The sequence below is a fragment of the Homalodisca vitripennis genome, chromosome X (genome assembly GCF_021130785.1).
Source record: "Homalodisca vitripennis isolate AUS2020 chromosome X, UT_GWSS_2.1, whole genome shotgun sequence".
Taxonomy (NCBI): domain Eukaryota; kingdom Metazoa; phylum Arthropoda; class Insecta; order Hemiptera; family Cicadellidae; genus Homalodisca; species Homalodisca vitripennis.
Genome location: NC_060215.1, coordinates 13,386,041 through 13,404,339, shown reverse-complemented (window position 1 = coordinate 13,404,339; position 18,299 = coordinate 13,386,041). Strand labels below are relative to the sequence as shown.

Sequence of the window (18,299 nt, the reverse complement as noted above, 5' to 3'; positions counted from 1 at the left end):
TCTTCTTCCAGTACATAGGAAGAGTTTGAAATGTATCTTAAGTTTAGGAATTTATTGATTGCTAATGTATTAATAATCAATTAGCAAATTGTTACATTTTCACCACAAGTATTTGAGTGAAAACTTCAAAAGAGTTCAAATTGAGTATCTGTAATTGAGTAACCAGTATAGTGTAATATGACGTGTGGCTTAAAATAAAATTAATAAATTACATTGGATTATTATTATAATCAAATTATTTTTTTTCCGTTATTTCTATGATGAATTTTTCTAATTTCCTCCTTAATGACTTTTAATATCATTTTGAATTGTTTCACATTTTAAGATAAAACCTATCAATTCTAATACACAGGGTAAGACTAAACAAAAAATTAGAGTTTATTTTCAATTATTTTATTCTCTTTGTTTTCATACAACTTCACAAGTAACAAAATTGTTTGGCAACAACAAATGTTAAATTTGATACAAACAAATTTACTAAATATATTTTGCAATAACTACTGAATTATAGCTGTAACGATTTACATAACAAATGTATGTACAATTAAGTTCTAATACATAAATATAGTTTAACAGACCAATGTTTCTTACTCAATATTTTGGTCTTTACTTTTTAAAACATGAAACAAAGACAGCAACTCTATGGCCAATCAAATAATAAAATTATAACATTCTGTTAGTGTTAATAAATATATGGTCACAATTCACACTAAAAAGTTTTTACGATTTAAGATTAAGATTACTCCAATCCAATAAAAATGTACGATCATATGCCTAAAAGAAGTTTGACATTTCAATCCAATCTTATGAAATAAGTTTTAACAATTACACTACAAATTATAATAACCACATTGCAGAGGGGTATAAAGAGAATGAAGATAACCTTCATCCATTAAATAACATTGTTAAGAAAAACATTAGTAATTTTGGTACATTGTACAACTTTTAAGTGAACTGTCTCAGACAATCCAATACCCCTTGGAGATCAGAAACTACCTTTAAAGAAAGAGAGAAATGTTTTTCCTTTTCTGTAATACTTAGTAGCAACTGATGATTTTTTTCATAGATACTGTTTTGTTGATATAAATAAAGAACCAAATTAACACGTTGTTAACTAAGATCAGTTTGCAAATGGTAGTGTTATTGAAAATAACTATTTATTAGATGTTATTTCAATAGTCTCTTTGTTAAACCCAGTATATAATATAGAAAGGCAATCTCTGTCATTAAGGTTTCCAAAATTTTTACGGAATAAGTAGTAAGTTGATAAGTCTTTACTTTGATTTTTTTCAATTTACTCCAAAGCATACACTGAAGATTTGATGAATTCTTGAAATTAGTATAAAAGTTACTAATAAAAATAACTCCTTAACATATAGTGTACAAGCTGAGAGACAATATACACTGAATAAGCACCAAACCCGGTTTTTCTTGAAATCCTAATTTCCTTAGGGGTTGTCCTTAAATTAATAACGCCCCATGGGGGGGGGAGTTTTTCGGAGCATTACGCACTGGTAGTGGGGAGGTTGGGGGGTTTTGATTTACATTAGTATTAAACCTTAAGAATCAATTGCTTGGATTCATTCTCAAAATTGTACAGTACATTTGCATTACAGTTGAGTTTATGGACTAACTTATGGACCGAAAACCTGTGACTGATAAAGTCAATTCTGTCAGGCCGTAATTCTGTAACTATACAAGCACATTTCTGAATGGTCCGATTTTAGGGTTGAATAAAGAATGGCCCATGGGAGGGTATCGAAAGAATTTAAAATATTCAAACATTTTTCTCTGATTATACTTTTCTTACCTCCACAAACTTAAACCTGTAAATAACTGTTATAACACCATCAGTCAACTAGATACAGATACTGAAAGGTCTGTATGTGGTTAGCTGACACCGATTTAACATTTATTTATGTGACATGCTACAAAAAATATGATCTGACAAACTATCGTTTCATATTTTAACCCAATTCATACACTCCCATTAGATCTCTGCCAAAACTAGCACATCTCAGGATGTATTTGTCCATAGATTTCGATAAAATGGAGGTGGTGTGTTTATACAGTGTAAATTGGCTCTTGGCTCGTAGACTATCACGACTATTCCACATAATAGCCATTATATGACTGAACAATACTTACAACATAAAGCTTTTAAAAGCACTTAGCTGCTAGTTCACTTTACCAAGGTAAATATTGAAAAACACTTCACTGTGACTGTCACAATATTAAACATAACAGTATTTCATTGTACAAAAGTATTCAATTAAGATGATATATATAAAGCAGTAGTAGTGCAGATTCACCACACTTAAAATACCTACTGTTTAATCTCTTCCCTTATTACTGAAGCCACCACTTCCGAAATTCCCTCTGCCACGATTATTTCCCCTTCCACCTCTGAAGTTTCCTCTATTACCACCTCTGCCTCTGAAGTTTCCTCTATTATCACCTCTACCTCTGAAGTTCCCCCTCCCTCTAAAGCCATCACCTCTTCCACCTCTTGAGTTGCCACGAGGTGATCTCTCCCCATCACCGCCATCCCTATGTCCCCCAATGCTCTTAAAACCTCCCCTAAAATTTCCACGCCCCCTAAAGCCACCGTCCCCTCTTCCTCTTCTATCGAATCCTCTTCCTCCTCTCCCGCCACGCCATTCTCCTCTTCCACGTCCTCTTCCTCCTCTTTCACCTCCTCTTCCTCCTCTTTCACCTCCTCTGCCACCTCCTCTTCCTCCTCTTTCAGAACTACCCTCTGTGTATGGGCGGATATTGAGATTATTGAAACCAATACTTGCAACACCATCCAGTTTGAGAACTTTCTACAACAACAAAATTTGAGGATAAATTTTACACAATTCTTACTCATTTAGGAAATACTCATAATTATGTTCTACTGCTTCTGACATCAAGTCATGAAATTTAAAACCAAGTTTACATAAAAAACCTTGTTCATGATTCTACCGTTATAACTATTGTATATAAATATATATATATATATATATATATATATATATATATATTTGTTTTACAGAATGGGAGTGAGATCACTAGTGCATTTTGATCAGAAAAGTGAGTTCTAGATTGAAAAAAATAAAACTTACTATGATTAGAACTTACACGAATATTGTCAATATAAATAGCAGAACTCGCTGTAACTCTGATGGATTTAGTTCTTATCACTTTAAAATCATATTGCTTAAATATTTCTAGAAAATTCTCTGAGACTATCATTTATTATAATATCATGAATTACTTAAAAGTCTTATTTTCTTTTTGATACTTGCACCAGCCTTGATTATGTTAAAGGCCATGGGGTACAGGGTAGATAGCAATTATGATGCAGTTTATTTATTTCATTTTAACAAAAAATCCTCTAAATACTTGTTCTCCATTCAAAAAAGGTACAAGAATGCCACACCACGTGTCGTAACAGACTTCGGTAAAGTTGCATGCAAAATTTCAAATCTATAGCTCAATTAAGCACTTAAAAAAAAAGAAGTTGACACAAAAATAGCGTATCATAGAAGTCAATCTTATACAGATTATGTATCATGCAAGTTTTAAAGTCTAAATATGAAATTTTTCTCGATATATATCACAAACACACACATTCGTTTGCGCACACAATACATTCAAATTTTCTTTCATTAAATTTGTTTGTTATTAGTGTTTAAATAACAAAAGTCTACACACTAAGTCACTAAGTTGTATGTGTTGGTAGTTAGACTACATGTAATTGAGTTTGTTCACAAATTTATTTATTCTGCTATTTTCTCATTGCCATCATGGTTACCCACAAGAGAAATGTACAAATATTCGTTATGCTCAGCTAAATCCCTTGAAGTGACATGCACCATCATAGAACTCAGTGTCTACGTGGCGTACCCTGAAATCCATACAACTCAGGTCATCTTGATAAATCTCAAAATGCCCCAACAGCTGAAAATTCCATCTAAACAGGTTTTATGAATACCCTGTACAGGTGTCTTTAGCTAATCAAGGCAATTGCTTTGCAGTCATAAATAATGTGTATAGCAGTCTCCTTGGACTGTCTGCAGAAGCAACATATCTCCGACTCAGAGATACACATCTTAACACCGTCCCTGCTGGTTTATACAGTGTTTAACAAATACCTCACCTCAGATAGGGATTTGCCCTCATCCCTGTGGCTCACTATTAAGAATGCAACAACAGGACTTACACTATCATCTAGTTTATTCTTCTTTGTCCGACCACCATTTTATTTTCTGGGTTTGACCAACTTTCATTTTTTGTCTGGATTTTATCCCTGGTTATTTAGAACACTTAAAAATATTGCCCTAAGGATAAGGGTTTGTGTCTTCAGGGCCCCATACACCTGCGAGTCTGGCTTGCGAGCCTGGCTCGACTCGCCTAGAAATGCATCAAATCCGTCAGTGTATGGACAATAAAGAGCAGAGTCAAATTCAGGCGAGCCGAGCCGGATCCGCCACTGCTTGCTGTGCGGCTCGGCTCAGCTCGGCTCGGCTATCAGTTCGCCAGTGTATGGTGCATTACGGATCGGACTCATGCCCCCACCACCGAAAAATCTGTTCATTCCGTTTTCACTACTGTAGGCCAAACGTTACGCACCACTCGTTCCACCTAGGGTAAGGTGTTTTGTTTGTTTTGAGTTAACATGGCTGACTCCAAGTTATTTATGAGCCCTGATTTTTTAACAACATTTATTGAAGAGTATCGAAATTTGCCGATAGCATTTATTATGTAGACCGTCCGGTAGCCAGAAAACAGAGAGTAGCGTTGAGGCGTTCCTATGGTGCAGGGGTGCCCAACCTTTTTTACCCAAGGGCCACATTGTAAAGCCTTTATGGCCAGGCGGGCCAACATCCCAGGGGATTTGGAACCCCAAACAAAACATATTGCCCGGGGTTTGTTCCAGAAATCTTGTGCAAAATATGAGTTTTAAGGTTATTTGGCCCTTGTTTCCTGATTATTGTAATTTCTTATTATTTATTAGTTGTTAGGTAAAGGTTTATAATATATTATGTTTTTAGGTTATTTTATTAGAAATAAATATAAACCCAGACTTTTGGATTTTTGCTCTAATTCTGAGGGAACAATAAAAAAGTCACAAATAAATTGAATACATTGATTTTAATTAATCCTACTAGGATACTAGGATAAACAAATTACGTGGCGAGTGGTGACCTTGAGTTGGGTAGGGGCTATGTCGCCGCACCGCGCGCTATATTCGCCAGCCGGCAGCCACCACCGTAGTCAGTGAAATCTGTCTGCAACTACTTTACTTCTTTCAACACTCATACTCCACCAAATGAATACGGCTCATTCTACGTGAAATCGGCTGGACTGCTTGGTTCTCAAAATTTGTATTTATTTAATATTTCAAATGCTTGTAAACAAATTTGGTTGTTTTGGCAACAAGGCGGGCCACATAAAACTGACTCGAGGGCCGGATTCGGCCCGCGGGCCGTAGATTGGGCAGCCCTGCTATGGTGATATAGCATTTCGCAGTATAGTGTCTTTTTTTGTTATAAACGGTTTAACCTTGTCCAATAACATGTTAAAACTTTCAGCTGACATCCTTAAATAGTTCTGATAGTCTTGGCGACTATCATTCCTAATAAAATTCAATAAATTCATGTTACTAAATCTCTTTCTATTTAGTAACCAATTCTTTAACCACATTACCCTTTTCTTCCGTTTCTTCTTAAATACAACTAGCTCATTTAACACTATGACCGCATCTGCAACCTTCTTCGAAAAACTGCAACTGGGCGAACAAGATACGTAGGTGTATGGTGAATAATCAGTGGGTCCGGCTCACGAGCTAGGCTCCGCGAGCCAGGCTCGCAGGTGTATGGGGCCCTTTCTACACAGAATCTTACCAGTGCATCGTGCTAAACAGAGTGGACCGACCAACCAAGCAAATGAAGCAATGACATACTCAACTCGGATAATTCCGTGATCGCTATTCATATACTCATAAAGATTATGAGTCCCTGGGGGGCTATGCCTATGTAAAGAAAGGTTGCGCTGCTAATCTCCATTACTTCACTTATTAAATGACGATGAAAGATAATTTCAGGACATCCCTCATAATGTTACATAATCAATAATGCTTATATCACAATGAACATTTTGTTCTGAAGTCAATTTGTAGGATTATATAAAATCTTATTTCTTACCTCAAATGTCTCTTCATCTTGAAGTTCCAAGAAAGCAAATCCCCTACAATCATCGGGATTGTCTTTACTTCTCACAATGGTCATTTTGGTGAAGTTTTCTATCCCTGTGAGTGCTTTACGGAGCTTTTCTTCATCAGCGCTGAAACATTGAGAGCACAATGTTAACAGTTTGTAACGACTAAATTAATAAAACTAAAACACATCATTCTGAAGTTTTTATTTTAACCAGACCACGAACTGAAAGCTCTAAAATACAAAAGAATCTGATAAATACAAGTACCAATTATCCAACATGACTATGGCTCCTCAAAAAGATTCATCAAGACTTATTGGGTATTTAACAACTCATCCGGATAATTCACCAGGTATTACATGTTTTACATGATACAAATGTTACAAGAGATCAAAATGCATTTCATTTTCTCTGTTATTTATTATTGAAATTTAACATATCGCCTATTTCATAAAAATAGAATCAAAATAAGTTTTATCTATCAACTTTGTGTTTATTCCAAACACATTAAAATACCCAAGCATTTAATTTTATTTATTCAAACTTTTTTAATGAATATTTAGCTAATAAAACACAATTTTGTGATTACTATAATATGACACATGTTGTGTCTGTTTTTAAAGCAATATTTTATATCAACCTATCAAAAAATTATTATTTTTAGTTAATATGCTACTTTTATGTATGTATGTATATGTATGTATATATATATATATATATATATAAAATGAAATTATATGTTCGTCTATTTCATACCACAGCTATGGTGGGATTCAACGTGAATGTTGAGTTTAGCTCCATTTTACCTTCAGCTTAGTGCAGCGTCTGAGATCTGACACTGAAACTTGACTCCAGGCAAGTACTAAGAGGTATTTACAAGGTACTACTGTTTCAGACTTGCCACTTCTCCTCAGACGGACGTGGACTCTAAATACCGGCGTGTTAGACTCAAGTATATGGCGGTGTTAGATCCCAGATGCTCCGCTAAGTGGAAGGCAAAATGGAGCTAAATATACAGTTTACATTTTTTTATAGTGTTTCCTATTTCCTTGTGAAGGGTGAAATTCAGTGTCTTTTGCTCAGCAACCACTACTTTTTGCAAATTATTTTTTAAATCAGCAAAAATTGGCTTGCCAGTACAGAAGTTATTATACAGGCAGATGGAGGGTTAACGTTTATGTTACAAGTAAGGTAAAGAAAATGATAACTGATTGATAAACGTTAAGCTAGCAAAAAGACTAAGCTTATTTAGAATTGAATTGTATATAAAAATTGGATTAAATATATTAAAAATTAAAACGCAATACTTACTCGGTAGGTAGGTTGTTGATGAAAACTTTTTTTGTTGATGAATGTTTTTCAACATTTTCGCTTTCTGGAGGTGAATATTTCATCTTCTTAGTAGGGGGAGAGTGTCTACTTTCCTCTTCATTAGAAGATCCTTCACTTGACGATTCTTCACCCTCTTCTGCTTCATCATCTAGAAAATCTTTACCATGTACTTCATCCTTTTCGTCTTCATCTTCTCCACTTTCATCTTCTTCCATGTCCTCTTCTTCTCCAATTTCTTCTTCTTCTTCACTCTCCTCTTCTTCTCCTGTCTCCTCTTCATCCCCAGTATCTTCTTCCTCGCTCTTGTCTCCAAACTCCTCATTCAACTTGCCTTTACCATTGCTATCACTTGCAGTCACTAAGTTTTTTTCAAAAGCTTTCTTCCCTGTCTTAGTTCTTTTATGACTAATAGGACTTTCTTTGTCATCGTCATCTTTAAACTGGACAGGATCAGTCTGTGTACTTTTTTCACTTTTAATTGTAAACTCGGTGATGTTACTAGTATCATTTTCTTCGTCATCATCATCGTCGTCGTCGTCGTCGTCATCATAAGAATCAGAATCAGAAGACATTGTCAGGCTGTGAACAACAGGTTCTACTAATTCACTGGTTTTACTGATATTAAACTGTTGCTTCTGCTTATTTTTATTTTTATTAAAAATTCCATTAGGAGCACCTTTCTTTTGTGGTGATGATAGTGGAATATAATTTTCCTGCTTAACATCATCCTGTTTCTGCTGTGCTTGCAATTTTCTCAGTTTCCTCCTAGCATTTTTTGATAGAGGTTTGTCACCTGAAACCTCAACTTTACTAGAAGACACATTGATAACATTTCCTCCTTTATTTTTTGACATGAAAGATGATGAATTTATTTGCTCTTTAATAGCCTTATGTTTATTTTTAGAAAATGGTCCCTTAGCCTGATTTTTGTCAACTCTACCCTTAGCAACGGCAGGTCCTGGTTGATTATTAGGCAAGTGAGGTTTGCCTTGTTTGTTCTTTTTCCCCATTCTGAAAAAATCACATGTATTTAATAACAAATTTTATTATACAATTCAACACTCAATGAACATATTTTCATATCTGAAATGAGACATTCCAAAAAATATACAATTCAACATTCAATGAACATATTTTCATATTTGAAATGAGTCATTCCAAAAAATAATATTGGTATCTGTAGAGTTAACACCTGGAGTTTCTAATCATAATGTCAACATTATAAATGTATTCCACTCGTCCTCCTAAACAAAACTATATTTGGTTTTAGGGGGTGCAAATTACAAATAACTAACTTATGCTTTTTAATAATGGAAAAGGAAATGTCATTTTGTTCTTATATTTATGTACTGTGTCTTCTTGTTATCTATATTGTTCACCATTATCTATACCCAATAGCTTATCTATAGTCAGAACAGCTTTGTACAGCACCAACTGTCCATGTCTAAGCCCTCACTGTATTATGGATAACCATGATCAATGGCATCATGCTGCGCATTAACTGTAATACAATCATTAGTTAAGAAAATTATCTACATATTTTCAGTCTAGATAACATGAGCACTAAATACATATAGAAATTCATTCATTCATTTTTGAATTGGTCATCATGTATTTTCAGAGTGGGAGTATGAGTTGTGTAATCGTGTTTTTTTTAAATCGAGAATAGATATTATTATATGATCAGAAGTTACCAGGTGGTTTATAAGTAGACTGTACATGAATATGAAATTAGGAAGTTATACATTAGTTTAGCTTATTTATTAAACTTACGTTTGTTTTTTATGCTACAAATATTTGTTTGAAGCAAATTGTTAAATTTGTTTGCATTATTTTCAAATTTACTTTTATGCACACCGGTAAGGAGATTTGCATTATTAACCTATTGCAATCATCCTCCTGAACAAAACAACATAAGGTTTTAAGGGAATGAAAATAAAAACAATGAATTTTAGAACATTCGAAAGTGGAATTTCTTCCCTTACAAGATAAGTAGGAAGTTATGGTTAGGTGAATTTACAATATTTGTTTGCTTTATCAAATTGTGTTCCCTAGCTAGCAGTAATGGTCGGAGACATTTGTGATCAGAACACCTAGAGTTAGATCTTTAAGTGATAGGTAATGTAACAAGTGATATTTTTCATTGGCCACCATCATCACATGTCCGCATTACGGACATGACAGCTTTCAATTAATACCAACAGGCCTAAGATGGATTCATTAAATGTCAAACTGTGGTGAGCCGAAGGCCATAATTACCTCAACAAGTGTGGGTGACTACTGCTTTATGTATCTTTCTACTGTTATCAAATGAAATAAAACCTTTAAAATAATATTCTATATTATTACAGCTAACTATAAGTTTTTAAAGAACAAAATAAATGAGAAAATACAAAGTTATACACACAATCATATTCCACATTTGTATTCACTTGGTCATGTTGTTTCTGTTATAAAAATATAGGAATCAAGTACAATTAACTGAGAAAGTACAGATAAACTGAGATAGTGTAGAGAGTGAGAACATGTTCTTTGTCAAAATGCCACACACCGCCTGCCTCATCTGGTAAGAACTATATAAGAGGTCGGGCTCCAATGATCTCATCTTTACTTTAGATACTATCTAGGAGATTTACTTAGAGATTTTCTTTTACTTTTGAAAATAACCGTACCCATAGTACCAAACTTAGGTACGTCCCACCACTTTCAAAGATAAAAAATGGTTAATTTATTTATTGTTTCATAGTGTATGTATATAACTCTCTATATTTTGGAAACATTTAGTGTAAGAATTATTTTTTTACATTTTGGAAAACAATCGTAACCATAGTAACATACTTAGCCTTTTGTGCACGATTTGTGGTTCTTACAGTAGGCTATATATAATTTTTTCTTCAAGAGAATCTAGATACTATTACACATGTTCTGAAACTAAATGAAATAGAGAATAAATTCACTATTTCAGATATGCGTAGGTACATGTTGTAACAGACAACAGGATAATATTGGACAGCAGTAGTACTATTAGGTTTCAAATGTTAAAATTTAGTCTTATTTCAAACTATTTAATTTACCAGTAGAGTTTGTTATTATTAAATCGTGGGGTAAATATTAAGATCAGCGACTACCGCTCCGATCGACGTAATTTTTTGCATACTAACACAGGTTAACGTAATTTCACAAAAAAAAATAGTCCCAATTGTCGCTAACATATAAAAACCCGTTTTTCGGCAGTACAATGTTGGCAATACAAAACACAAAAATAACAAGATTTTCGACTATCAAACTAAAAACAATGGCTGACCATGGTCGTTTTGATGAGTTGACAGTAGTCACGTGACAAACAGGAAAGTTTCCGATTGGCCGGCGGATCACGTGACCTATAGGACGGCTTCGATTGACCGCCAGACGTCAACAAACAAACCCACATGGACAAGGAATAATAAGTGAAGTTGTTGACATGGCGTGCGATGGTTCTTGTCACACGCTATTCTTCGAAGCATGTTTGTTTGATGATCGGGCATCACGTGACCTTTAGTGACCATGATTCAACCCCGTGATGACGTCATCGGATGCGGCGCCATCTTTGCAAACGTAAATGAAAAATAATACTGAAATTATCAGAATTTTGATCCAAATGAACAATGTTTATCTTAAATTTCGAGCTAAAAATTAATTAGTAGTCATCGAGTTGAGACGAGTGCTTCCGGCCATCAGCGCGGGCTTCGGCAGAACCTTTGGTGCTGCCCGCGCTGATGTCAAGGAAAGAAAAACATCCCTCAAGATAGTACCCATCAGTAAAATATCAAATTCTAGAGGGGCTGATCACAAATATAAAAAAATACCATTAAGGTAAGTAAAAAATGTTTGTAATTTTAATCGTTTTTTTTTTTCGGTGAAATTACGTTAACCTTTGTTATTATGCAAAAAGTTACGGCGATCGGAGCGGTAGTCGCTGATCTTAAGATTTACCAATCGTGGAATTAACTGATCATTTATTCCAATGCAAAATGTGTATTTCTTGCACGGTATTTAAAGTGTTGGTAGTACCTACAATTTGATTTTAAAAACTATTAATTGATTGTAATTTCCTTAATGTACATAATTGTTATTATTACCTATTTCATAAATTAATTGTATGTTAAACATAAAAAATTGTTTTTCGAATGTTCTTTTTTGTGTTTTACACAGTACATCTTAAACAATAAGAGAGAGAGAGAGATACAGTTATAGAACAAACTTTATTTAATTTATCATGTCAAAACCCATTAGAAAAAACTGCATTCATCTCTAATTCCCTCTTCTTAATCATCATTTAACCTCAGGTACTAAATTGTGGGTGGAATCCTTTGTTGGCAGTTACTCAGTAACAAAGCTTTTCCGGACCTATTTTTATACGAACTTTTGAAATTATTTTTTATAGTAGCCTACAATAATCTCAGAAAGTGCCTGTAACACTACCTGAATCACTATCTATATAGTTATGCAATAATACACCTAACACTGATTTGAATTAAATTAGCAACTCCAGCTAATAACCTCACTGAAACAGAATAAATAGGCTATTCAACTGGAGTTAAGATTTACAGTTAGTTATAATTGCTTACAGCTGCATTATTGCTGAATCTCACACTTCACATTTCCTATCATGAGGTTTAGATCAAAGACAGTAATGCAATATTTATGGAGGGACAAACTAAAGTATTCAAGAATACTAAGAGTACTATTGAACATTTTGTAGAATTTAACAAACCCTAACTTAATTGCAATTAACTTAATACCGAAAGTAAAACACAAAACAGGGTAATAATATAAAAATTCTGCATATCCTTAAAATTTCTAACCTATTTCCTCACACATGTGACTTACGTTCACTTAACAAAGATTTAGCTGAAAACAGTAAAATACCATGTAGGAACAAAAAAATGGGGTATTTAATAGTGGCACTTAAAATAAATGAGCAAACTTACCTAGCTTTATCGAGTTATATCTGCAACAAATCTAATAAAATTACAAGATACCGGGTCACTTCTCTTTTCTAGCGCAACACAACTAAGAGGAAGAACCACTACTGTACAGGGGGTCACACGAGTGACGAGCGCAAGTAAGCCGGAGAAATTTACCGGAAAACGCTGTCATTGTTTCCGTTCAGGATGTCGACGAATTTGTATGGCTGTTTGGCTCGAGATTGGACATGAAGTCTCGACATACACTGTTATATTATTGTTATGTCCACTTTTCATTCTATATCAACTCAAGGAGAAAATTTATTTATATTAATGTTGTTCCCTATCTGTATTTTTGAGTTTTTAACAGAGAGACAATTTCTATAAATATATATATTATAGACTTTTTTATAATTGGTTAATGACTGTGTAAATTATGTTCTTAGGATAGTGTTCAGCTTAATTTGAAAGAATGATTTTAAAAAATGTAACGAAGGATTTACTTATAGGATAATTGGTGTAAGTGTTTTGAATGTTTTTTTTTTCTGGAAACCTTATAGAATCACCGTGTGAGATGAAAATGCCATGTCTCTTAAGATTAGCATTTAACGAAATAGTGTTGAACGTTTCTCGGAATTGATCTAAAGAGAAACTACTAGTCAATTTCTTGTAATCTGTCAAAAGGATATTATTATCTAATGTCGAACAAGCAGTGTTCTGGAACCCAATGTATCAAAAATTGTGGCCATTACCAAATATTTCAGGTAAAACACAAAGGAATAAGTTGTCTGTGTTCTGAAGGCCTTTTTTAGACTTTCCAATTGATCTAATGTTTGATTCGCAGTCTTTATAAATAATCACGTTGTTAAATATCGTGTTATTTACGTTATATTAATTTTAAGATTGCAGTAAATGTAATGGTATAGTTTTATTTATGTTTAACCAACTTATATATAAAATTAATATTCAAATCAGACATGTAAAAGGCAGAACCTACCCCTACATTTGTCTTTGAACTATGAGTAAATACTCTTAAGATGCCATAATGGTTACCATTGAGTTGAATTTTGTTTGAGGTTAAGTCGTTGTTGTCTACGAAAATTTGTTTCAATGCAGTGACACTAAATTCCTTTTTACTGATATTAATATTATATTCCATCGTATCCACATGGTCTTGCTACTGGTGCGAAAATTTAAAGGACGTAAAATTGAAGTAATTAAACGAATACATAAAATAATATTCCACAAAATGCAAGATAAACTAAAAGTAACAAGACAACTGTAGTTGCCAGGTACGCAAAATATGTACTTTTTAAAATACAGGGTGGTTTTAAATTATTGTACACATTTTAAGATTGAATAAATAAATAACCAATCAACTTAAAAACATGGGAATTGTTTTATTAAATTGTAAATTTAAAACAGTTTAATATACTGACTGAAAATTAATAATTGTACACATTACAATAATTATAAAAAGTAGTTATAAAAAGAAAGTAAAAATGTCACTTAAACTGTGGGTGTAAGGTATGATTCTTCTTAATAACTTGTGTTGTGACATAGTCAGCTGGTCAACAATGGATCTTTCCACACCAGCTGTCAATTACAGTTGACTAAACAAACACTAAACTAACCTCAGTATCAAAATGGCTAGTGTGCAAGAAAAAGCAAGGTGTGTTCTTTGGTTTCATGAAAGCAGATCTGTAATAACTGTTCAAAGAAGGTTTTGTTTAGAGTATGGCCGCAATCCTCCGAGTAACAATTCTATAAAACGCTAGTACAGGCAGTTTGAACAGACGGGAAGTGTCCAACATAGTAAACGTGCTGGTAGACCTCCAGTTTCTGAAGCTATTGTTGATCAAGTAAGAGAATTGTTTACGAGGAGCCCTGGTAAGTCTACTCGGCGTGCAAGTTTGGAATTAGGATTACCTCGATCAACAGTCTTAAAAATTTTGCACAAACACCTTAAGCTCCATCCATACAAAATTCAGTTATTACATGAACTAAAACCTAACGATACACCTTGACGCTACGATTTTGCTGTTAGATTACTTGACCTCGAAGAAAAAACAATAAACATTGGAGAAAGCAATTTCTTGAAAAAAGTAATTTTTTCTGATGAAGCAACCTTTCATGTTTCTGGTAAGGTGAATAGACACAATTGTAGGATTTGGGGTACTGAAAATCCTCATAATGTTTAAGAACAAGAAAGAGACAGCCCTAAAATAAACGTTTGGTGTGCATTGGCTATAGATGAAGTGATAGGACCCTTTATCTTCGCAGAACCGACAGTCACTAAAGAGGTATACCTCGACATGCTTGAACTTTTTGCAATACCGCAAATTGAGCATAGACAACCAAATGTTTACTGGCAGCAAGATGGTGCCGCTCCACACTGGGGTAAGATAGTACGTGACTACCTAAATGACACGTTTCCTGGTCGTTGGATTGGACGGGATGGTCCAATTCCTTGGCCTCCATGTTCCCCAGACATTACACCCTTAGACTTTTTTTGTGGGGCTATGTCAAGGACAGAGTCTTCGCCAAAAAAGTTCAAGATATTGAGGAACTCAAGAATAGAGTTCGAGAGGTTATTGGAAGCATAACTCCAGCAACACAGAAGCTCAGAAACACATGGTGTGAGGTTGAATTTAGACTACAAACTTTGCGTGCAAACCTCGGAGAGCACGTGGAATTAGTTTAGTTTCCTTGTAAAAGTATGAGTAACAGTAATCTTTTTGTCCTTCATTGGCAATAAAACTGTTTTAAATTTGCTATTTAATAAAACAATTTCCATGTTTTTAAGTTGATTGGTTATTTATTTATTCAATCTTAAAATGTGTACGATAATTTATAACCACCCTGTATTACATATCAAATTTGTATTCGTTTAAGGCAAATAGGTTGAAACTGCCAAAAGGAGGACAATTAACTGAATAGAAATATATTTATACCAATAACTAATAACACGATATACAATTAATTATCATTCTTACTTCAACTTTATTTGCAACAGATATTGCTTATTTTAGTAAAAAAATGTAACGTTAATATTGTATTTTTACCAAAATACTAAATTTTTGTTAAATCCTTATTTAAATAGTAACCATTAACCAGAGCAACAGCGATACAGTAAAAGAAATGCGACACAAAACTAATGTTGCGCGAGAGTCCCTCTAGCTGCTGTTTTGGGGATTCCGCGAGAGAGTTCCGTCTGGATCAAGGAATACCTAGAATACCTTTTTCTTCATATCAGACCAGCGAAGCTGCATAGACTGCGGATAGACTGTGTCAACAATAAATAACCTTAATTAACAAATTTAAACTAATTTGATATATTAATTATAATACAAATTTAATAAACTAATTACAGGATTTTAGCGGTGGATTGGTGTTTATGTGTCGCAGTCGACATCAAAATATTCTTCTACGGAGTAGAGTGGGCTAGGCTACAGCTGAGACTGAACCTTAAGACTAATCACATGAAGATCTAAACCTTCACTTAATTTGGCAGGGCATTGTATAGCCTAGCAGCTAGAACAGGGAAGCAGTCTTTCTTTTTGCTCAGCCGACAGTACTGTATGTCAAGTTTCAGTCTCCCGCTTGTGTTATGGGTATCTATGTATCTCATTTATCACGGAAAAGAGGTCCAGGTTATCTCTAATATACAGCAAACTCGGGAGGATATACTGGCTATAGACTGTCAGTTCCACAAATATTGGTCTACAATGGTCCACTTGGTCCAGCTGATGTAATAGTGCGCAGGGCTTTTTTCTGAAGACTCAAGAGGTTGTCACCTTCTTGAGCGTAACTCCACAGCTGCAGGCGATACAAGATACCCCTGTGGAAAAGTGCATGATACATTGTATTTAAGGACCGTCTAGACAGCATATACGTAAGCCGTCGCAGCAGGAATGTTACCGAGTCTAATCTTGTGAACATATTGATTACATGGCTATTCTAAGTAAGTTTTTTATCCAGCGTAAACCCCAAGACCTTAACCTTATCCAAAACTTGAGTTCCGCACTGTTCAGGGTACAGAAAAGCTCCTGAGTTTTGCTTTCGTTGGAGCTTAGTTTATTCATAAGAACCAGCTCTTTACATTTTTTTAAAGAGGCCAATGCAGAGTTCCTTTCAGAATTTGGTGTGTCGTCCCTATTATATATTGTTGTATCGTCAGCAAAGAGCAACACATTACCCAGAAGCCCTAGGTCGTTTATTACTACTAAGAAAAGAACAGGACCCAAAACCGAGCCCTGTGGAACACAATGGAGTTTCGAGTCTGATCCATCCACTGACATGGTTTGCTTTCTATTGTATAGATAACAATGTAAAGTTGCTAGGACTTTACTTTTTATTCCATTTTTAAGCTTGTCGATAACAATGTCAAGGGGAACACAATCAAAAGCCTTATTTAAGTCGGCTAGTATTAGGGCCATGGAGTTTTTTTTTTGCCTCAAACGTATCCAAGATTTTGGAAACTAGTTGTTCCATGGTTAACTCCGTTGACATTCCACTCCTGAATCCATGTTGGGGTTCAGAAACAAGGTTGTTTTATTCTAAGAAGCTTACAAGCTGTAGTTTCATGTGAGTCTCAAGTATCTTTGCAAAGGCAGGGATTATAGATATAGGCCTTTCAACTTGCCATTGATTCAGGTTCCCCTTTTTTAAAAACTGGCACTATTCTCAAAACCTTCAATACATCAGGGAGTATCAATTCGCTCAGATACGCATTCATTAACTTGGCAAGTGGGTGTGCTATAGCATCTGCCACATATTTCAGGAGAGTGACCGACTCACCATAAACATCACGGAAGTTTGAAGTTTTTAATTTTCATATTACTTTAAAATCTCAGAAGGGGCGGGGCCCCTATCTTGTCATACTGACTGTGAAATCCGGCACAGCAGTGAAGAAAGGATTTAAGGGGTCCTGAAATTCAATTGCTTCTACTACGATTTTGTCTAACCCACGCAGCATATACTGGTTGAAATCGTCAGGGCTAGAATGGCATTTTAAAGGAGCCCTTTGCTTTTATACTTGATTGAAAAGCTACCACGCTGCTTACACGGGTTATTGCAGGTAGCTATCATCAAAATTCCGCTTGTAAATCTGTTTTCCTCTGATATAAATGGAGAAAATCCGTTCATATCCTAAACGGTAGTAGAGGATTTCCACCTATCATGAAGTGCAAGAACCAACATTGGGTCAACCCAGGAGTACACCCAGATTTATCGGCAGTATGGGATTTGGTACTAACCCTGACCACTGTAAGGGTAGTTTTAAGTACTTTTAGAGGAAAACATCATCGAATAAACTAGTCACTAAATTAAAAATACTTGTTAAAACATCTGTTGTGGTCCTTATCAATTAAAATCCCATCCCAGTAGATATTTTAAATACAAGACCTAAAGTAAGGCAAGTATTCTTGCTTTATCAACCTAGTAGAACGGAAATAATCAGCATGTCAAGTATGTCACTCACCGTTTTATGGAGACTAATTACCACAGTTTCACGGTCTGCAACAACACGGTAATGACTTCCACAGAGTAGTCCCAGGAAAAAAAAGTTGTGTCGAGACAATGCCTCCCACGAGTTGGTGCTCGGCTGATGATGAATAGACCATGCGTCTGGAGCAGGAATGTAAACGCGTGATATTCATGGTTTCCTTATTGAGGTGCATATTTTTATCACCGCCTATAATTAAGTGCTTGTTAAATTTTCCCAAACTTAATAATACTAAATCCAGAGTGTTCCAAAAATATTCAGGTTTCCATCAGGAGATCTATAGGCAACTACAACTTTCTAGGTTAGCCCTT

The 18,299-nt window shown here is 34.7% G+C and overlaps 1 protein-coding gene across 1 annotated transcript; it reads right to left on the bottom strand.

The window, feature by feature from the left end:
• Nucleotides 1–371: 371 nt before the first annotated feature.
• On the bottom strand, nucleotides 372–12,633 carry LOC124368699 (nucleolin 1-like). Its single transcript, XM_046825998.1, has 4 exons — nucleotides 12,507–12,633; nucleotides 7,516–8,547; nucleotides 6,192–6,330; nucleotides 372–2,825 (listed from the first exon to the last, which is right to left on the bottom strand). The coding sequence occupies exons 2-4, from the start codon at nucleotides 8,544–8,546 to the stop codon at nucleotides 2,334–2,336; spliced, it is 1,662 nt and encodes a 553-aa protein (XP_046681954.1). The 5' UTR covers nucleotide 8,547; nucleotides 12,507–12,633; the 3' UTR covers nucleotides 372–2,333.
• Between the last annotated feature and the right edge of the window lie 5,666 nt (nucleotides 12,634–18,299).

Coding starts and splice junctions, on each gene's coding strand:
- LOC124368699 (XM_046825998.1), bottom strand. CDS start 8,546: ATGGGGAAAAAGAACAAACAAGGCAAACCTCACTTGCCTAATAATCAA. Junction 6,331..7,515: donor ATCAACAACCTACCTACCGA/GTAAGTATTGCG, acceptor TCAATGTTTCAG/CGCTGATGAAGAAAAGCTCC. Junction 2,826..6,191: donor AAGATGAAGAGACATTTGAG/GTAAGAAATAAG, acceptor TTGTTGTTGTAG/AAAGTTCTCAAACTGGATGG.